Source organism: Merops nubicus, unplaced genomic scaffold (assembly GCF_000691845.1).
Source record: "Merops nubicus isolate BGI_N331 unplaced genomic scaffold, ASM69184v1 scaffold39298, whole genome shotgun sequence".
In the NCBI taxonomy this organism is placed as follows: domain Eukaryota; kingdom Metazoa; phylum Chordata; class Aves; order Coraciiformes; family Meropidae; genus Merops; species Merops nubicus.
The window spans coordinates 2,283-8,832 of NW_008628409.1; the positions used below are offsets into that span (position 1 = coordinate 2,283).

Genomic DNA, 6,550 nt, shown 5'->3' on the forward strand with positions numbered 1-6,550 from the left:
GTGGGCACCTTCCAGAGGGGCACCTTCGAGCAGGGGGGGCTGGAGAAGGCCGTGCCCGGCCCCGTGGAGTGCGTGAGGATCCGGGTGACGCGGGACCAGAGCGAGTGGCTCATCATCCGCAGCGTCGACGTCTGGACGGCGGCGGGCGCCTGAGCGTGGGGTCAGCCTGCCCAAGCAGCAGGGCTGCGTCTCCAGAGGGCTGCCTTCATTTTTCTCACTCCCTTTTTGGATGAGGAATGAAATTGTTGACTCCTGCTGGCACCCGGAGGGGGGGTGGTGGGTGCTGAGCTGGGACCGGGACAGGGCGGAGGTCCCCAGTGCCCAACGCAGGGGACAGGGAGAGCAGAGCCTGGCGAGGACCAGGCTGGGCAGAGGGAACGTTTCCTGGGACAGGACAAAGCTCATCAGCTAATTAACAAAACCACCAGGCAGTGGTGTTTCTTTGCAACCTCTCCACATCAGCTCTTCCCCATCTGAGTTTTCTAACCTGTCAGCTCCTCATTTCCAACCTATTTTCCTCTCCCCTCCCATTTTCAGGCCGTTCCTAGGATGGGCCAGGGGAAGCTATGGGGGTGCTGCTCTCCCAAAGCCCTCGCTCTCCAGGATGAGGGGTGCAGGGTTTGGGTGCTGGGAGCAGGAACCCTGCCCCTGATGTCTCGGTGCCAATGAGAGGGCACCGGCCACCAGAGGGACCTGTCGCACCAGCCCTGTCCCAGCTCCTCCAGCTGCTGCCGGCCTTCAGACCCTTCAAATGGGTTTTTGGGGGCTGCAGTTCCCGGGGAGCACACCCTGAATCCATGAGGGACTCCCGGCAGAGGGACAGAGGGGGAATATGGGTGTTCTAAAACGGGGAGAGAAGTCCAAGGAGTGAGCAGAATGGAACAAGGATGGGTGAAGAAAGAGGGACCTCGGTATAATGTGACGCTCCAGGTACTTTTTAGCCTGAGGTGCTGAAGGGTGACAGGTACCCCCAGCCCCCCCAACGCTTCTGTCCAGGTCTGTCTGGCAGGATCAGCTTGGAGGGCTGGGTCCTGCTGGGCAGCTCCATCAGAAGCTGCTGGCACTGCCCTGGGCCAGCACCTCTCCCAGTCAGGCCCTCAGCAGCACTCGCTCGGGGATTCCGCTCTGCTCGGCCTCCCCGTGACACAGCTCAGAGCAGCTTGTGCCCAACTGCTGCCCAGCAGGACAGATCCTTTTTGGTGGTGTTTCCAGCCCTGCTCTCCTGAGGGAAGAGAGTCTCCTTCAGAGCACAGAGAGGCACAATGCAGTGCCAGGGGACCCACGGGCCCCCCCTGGGGCACTGGCACGTCCCAGTGCTGCCACCACAGCTCGCTCGGGAGGTCTCGCATCGAGTTGCTGGGGAGGGAAGGCAGCTTGGAGAGCAGCTGAGCAGTGCTGGGAGCCCCAGAGCTGGCCCGATGGGACTCTGCCCTGAAAAAAGCCAGCCGTGTAATAGATCTTTGTCTGCATTTAATAGAGATGCTACATGATAAACTCCAGCACCCTCCTGACACGGGATCAGTACACGCCTTGCAGAACCACTCCAGCTTCTCCACACAGCCCCAGCACAGTCAGAGCTCTGGGAGCGTTTGGAGTTGCACAAGTGTCCCCTCTCCAGGGCCCCAAGACAAGTGTTTACAGGGCTCCAGCAGAGCCTTTGCCCCAGTTCTAGACACAAGTGCTCCTGGCCACACTGGGAGAGCCTCGAGGGTCACTGACACAGGTACAGATGGAAGGATTTCTCCCCGGGGTCCTTTCACCCACTGCTAAAGCAGGAAAAGTTGTGGATGTAAATCAACCTTTTACCTGCTGGTCTCCTACTTGTGGACGTGCTGATGAGTTTCATGATGCTCACCTAGACAGAAACAAGCTGGCGTGAACGGGGCAGACTCTAAATCCACTGGTTACAGCAGGGTAAGAGCACTGCAGGGAGCCTGCTCCTCCTCCTGCCTCTGCACCACGACGCCCAGTTCACATCACTGCAAACTGGAGGAGGCTTCCTCATCCTGGGGGAGCACCACATAACTTACCCCACGTACAAATTCTCCCATTATTTTTATCCAGGGAAGACTCATCCATCTCCCAATGCTCTGCACTGAGGCCAGGCTGTGATGCAGGGTGGGCTGATGGAGAGTGGTCCCAGTAAGTGGTGCCCAGCAGGTCCAGCTGAGCACAGGGGCTGCAGCCTCTGCTCCTGTCAGCCCAGGGGCCAGGGCAGCCCTGAGCCATGGGGCTAATGGCCAGTGTGGGGCTTGGCCAGGCAAGGGTGACAGGGGTGAAGGGCAATGGGACAAAACCAGAGTTTTGGTCTGCAGCTCTCTGTGGAGAGGGGACATCAGAAGGGGCAGAGCTTTCACACACCACGGGCGTCCTGAAGGGTCACTTGCTGTCTGTCTGGAGCAGGGGAGGGACCCGGTGTCCTGGTGGGTTGAGCTCTATCTCAGCATCTTGTGGCGGTCGAACACGGTCTTCCTCTGCTCCTGCACCTGCCGCTTCCAGCGCTGCTGGGCACCCTCCACCCTCTCCAGCACCGTGTTGGCCCTGGCACCAGGCAGGGTGGGTGCTGTGCCCGAGGAGCGAGCGTCCTGCAAGGGGAAGGGGCGTTGGCTGAGGTGGCACCTCCACCAGGGGGAATTTCAGCTGGGAGAGCAGCTCGAGGCGCGAGTCGTCCTGACCAAGAACCTCGTTTTCAGAGCTCCTCCACGCCAGCCCCCCGGAGAGCTTGCTCTGGGAGATCACCCATGGTGTGAAAACTTGCCCAGGAGAGGAACTGCACGAGTCTAAACCTCTGCTGGAAACCCACTGTGGGGAGCTGCACCACAACAGCAAACTGCACCCCCCTGCTGAAACCAGGAACACCTCCACCCTCCTCAGCACCCCAGCTGACACAGCCCCTGCTCAGTTTCTGAGGCAGTGCTGCAGGACTTCTGCTGTTCAGAGCACTCCAGCCAACACTTCACCCCAGTCCTGTCAGCATGGGACCCATCGTGGCACACTGAGGCAGCCCCAAGGCCCAGCCCAACGAGTTTACAGCCCAGCACGCTGGAGTAAGATAAACCTCACCTAATACCAGGTGTCTGCAGTGTGCACCTGGATCTAAAGCTGGATTCTTGCTGTGCAGCAGAAGTGGACTTCTAACAACACAATCCACCTCCTCCTGCAGGACCTTTGTCAGCAGAGGGAGGTAATGGCCAGACTGCAGTTGCTCCTCGCTTACATCAGCAGATGAAAGATTTGGGCCAAATAGTTTATACTCAGAAGTATAAACAGGACATTCTGATCCAGTGGTTTCCTCAGAGACTAGGAAAGGAGATTCTCTTCAGACACTGCAGCTCTCCTTCTCCAAGCATGACTGAGCTCATCACAAGCCTCCAGAGTCACCAGGCAGGGAAGGTCTCATGGCACAGCCCTGGGGCTCTACCAAGGGAAGGGGCTCTGCTCCAGAAGAGAGCTCTGCCCAGCACTGTGCCTGCTAAACTGGGTGTCTCAACTGGGGAAGCTGCCCCAGAGCCACCAACAGGCAGCACGTCCTGCACAGCCCTCAGATGCAATTAAGCATGAGAGTTAATTGCTGTGCCTGCAGCCACTGCAGCCCTCCTGGCCATCAGCTCTGCCCTCAGCACCTCCTCTGAGACACCATCCCCAGCCCATCTCCTGCACAGGAGAAGGGAAGCCTCAGGGGCAGAAGAAAAGGTGTCCAGGACAGGGCACTCTTGTTCTGAAATTGTTGGAATCAGGTCCAAGGGAGGTTGTTGGACACTGGATGCTGAAATGGCATGAAACTCATGCAGTGAGAAATTTGTCCTCCCCCAAACCTTGTGTCAGACAGACAGACAGACAGACTCTCTCTCTGCTGCTGGGTCCTAAACTTCTTGCCCAAAATATCACATGTCACCAAAAAGATGGGACCTGAGTGAAATTCTGCTCTGGGGAGAAGCACAAAGAACCAGAGCCTGGATACAACAGGGCTCAGCTCCTGAGCAGGGTCAAGCAGCACCTCAGAGGCTGCTCTTTTAAGCACCTAGGAGAGGCCAACCTCATGTTTCAGCAAACAATTGAACCCATCCTTCCCTGAAGCTCACCCCCAGGTAACTGCACAAACAGGAACCCTTGGACTTGTGGTTCCATCCAGACAGACATATCAAACTCAGGCTGCTTGGTGAAGAGCCACCCCCTGCCCCAGAGGGCAGGTCTCATCTTGAGCTCATAAAACACACCCTGGATGTGGCGTATTTCCTTGTGCTTCAGCATCGTCTGCACAGATTTGAGTCCAAACTTCTACCTGTGGTAACTGCCCAAAAAGCAACAGTGCTGGTCCCACACTGGACTGGTGGGGTCACTCTTTTCACAGAATCCAGCATGGTGGGGCTGGAAGGGACCTCTGGGGATCATCTCCCCCACCCCCCTGCTCCAGCAGCTCACCCCCAGCAGGGTGCCCAGGGTCACAGCCAGGCAGGTTTGGGATCTCTCCAGAGCAGGAGACTCCCCAGCCTCTCTGGGCAGCTGCTCCAGGCTCTGCACCCTCACCCCAAAGAAGTTTCTCCTCCTGCTCAGGTGGCTCCTCCTGGGTGCCGGTTGGTGCCCGTTGCCCCTTGGCCTGTCCCTGGGCACCACGGACCAGAGTCTGGCCCCAGCCTCTTGCCCCCCGGGGCCCTTTAGCTCTTGCTCAGCATTGATCAGATCCCCTCTGAGGCTTCTCCTCTCCAGCTGAACAGCCCCAGGGCTCTCAGCCTGTCCTGGCACAGAGATGCTCCAGGACCCTCAGCATTTTTGTAGCCTCTGCTGGACTCTCTCCAGCAGCTCCTTGTCTTTCTTGAACTGGGGAGCCCAGAACTGGACCCAGTACTCCAGAGGTGGCCTCCCTGGGGCAGAGCAGAGGGGGAGGAACCTCCCTGGATCTGCTGGTCACACTCTTCTTAATGCACCCCAGGAGACCACTGGCTGCCTTGGCCCCTCGGGCACACTGCTGGCTCATGCTCTCAGCCATTCTCTCCTCTCCCTGCCTCCCCCATGAGCTGCACACACCAGCAGCACAGCCTCACCTCATTCTCCTCCTCGTTGTGCAGGGGCTGGGTGTAAGCATCTGGCTTCCTGATCAGAGGGTCCACCAGCACAAGGAAAGCCATGTAAAGCAGCAGTGCCCCCACCACAGACAAGTAAACGATGATGATCACCTGCAGTTAAAGACAGCACAGTGGAAAAGGATCAGCAGTGTGGGAAGCAGCACTGCAGAGGCCACCAAGGTCCCTTCCCAGCTGCCTCTGATGTTTGATCTCTTCTATCTGGCAGAAAAGGCCCTGGGGGTGCTGGTGGGCAGCCAGCTGAACATGAGTGTGCCCAGGTGGCCAAGAAGGCCAAGGGCATCCTGGCCTGGATCAAAAATAACATGTCCAGCAGGAGCAGGGAGGTGATGGTGCCCCTGGGCTCAGCACTGGGGAGGCCACAGCTTGAGTCCTGGGGTCAGTTCTGGTGACACAGGATAAGAGGGGCTGGAGCAGGTCCAGAGAAGGGCAACAAAGCTGGGGAGGGGTCTGGGGAACATGGCTTGTGAGGAGCAGCTGAGGGAGCTGGGGGTGTTTAGTCAGGAGGAGAGGAGGTGAGGGGAAACCTTATTGCTCTCTACAGCTCCCTGAAAAGAGGTTGGAGTGAGGTGGGTGTTGGTCTCTTCTCCCAGATAACCAGCAATACAGGGAGAGGAAATGGGGTTAAGTTGCACCAGGGGAGGTTTTGATTGGATATTAGGAAGAATTTCTTCCGTGGCAGAGTGGTTGGTCACTGGAAGGGGCTGCCCAGGGAGGTGCTGGAGTCACCATCCCTGGAGGGGTTCAGAACACGTGTAGATGTGTCACTTGGGGACATGGTGTAGTGGTCATGGTGGTATTGGACTTGATGGTTGGACTTGATGATCTTAGAGAGGTCCCTCCCAACCTAATAAATTCTATGATTCTATGATCATTCTACTTTTGCCCACTAGAAAGCCTCCTGCAGGAAGGCCAAGGAGATCCAAGTGCCATCCCTGCACCAATCACAGGAACCTCCTCTGCACGGGGCCAGCTCAGCACACGTGCTGCATGTGGGAGGAGACCAGCAAGGTGGTCCCTGCTCAGAGGTGCCTGGCACTGTCACACACCCTCAGCAAGCCCAGGGAGCCGTGCACCCTGCCGCTCCCTGTCACAGCCCTCCTGACACAGACACCCCTGGCGCCAGCACCCTGCACGAGCTGCGACAGGTTTCCTTCCCCATTCTGGGCTCTCCTCCAGGAGCCCACCACCAGTCCAGCTGGGCCTGGGGTGGGGTGACAAGGAGGAGGAGCCACCCCCGTGGTTACCTTGATGGTGGTGGTGCTGCGCTCCTCGTACTTGCACTCACAGAGCAGGCAATAGGCCTCCACGTCGTTCCCGGGCACCGGCATCGGCTCCACCACGTGCAGGCAGTTGCTGCAACACAGAGAAACCAAATCCTGCAGCAGGGCAAGGAGAAACCAGTGCTGTGTGCAGGGGTGCTGGGTGGATGAGCCCCCCACGGGCAAGGGCAGCCCAGAGGCCAATCC

The 6,550-nt window shown here is 58.3% G+C and overlaps 2 protein-coding genes across 2 annotated transcripts in view; one reads left to right on the plus strand and one right to left on the minus strand.

Annotated features, from left to right (window-relative positions):
* LOC103779020 (alpha-1,3-mannosyl-glycoprotein 4-beta-N-acetylglucosaminyltransferase C-like) overlaps window positions 1–153 on the plus strand; it is a gene marked incomplete at its 5' end in the record, with an annotated part of 2,345 nt that extends 2,192 nt beyond the window's left edge. Inside the window, 1 exon segment of the mRNA XM_008946637.1 lies at window positions 1–153. This exon segment is cut by the window's left edge and continues 1 nt beyond it. Coding sequence (XP_008944885.1) covers window positions 1–153 — 153 coding nt within the window.
* Window positions 154–2,435: 2,282 nt separating this feature from the next.
* Window positions 2,436–6,439, minus strand: TMEM9 (transmembrane protein 9). The gene is made up of 3 exons (XM_008946638.1): window positions 6,329–6,439; window positions 5,043–5,174; window positions 2,436–2,585 (listed from the first exon to the last, which is right to left on the minus strand). Exons 1-3 carry the CDS (start codon window positions 6,410–6,412, stop codon window positions 2,436–2,438), a joined length of 366 nt encoding a protein of 121 aa, XP_008944886.1. The 5' UTR covers window positions 6,413–6,439.
* Between the last annotated feature and the right edge of the window lie 111 nt (window positions 6,440–6,550).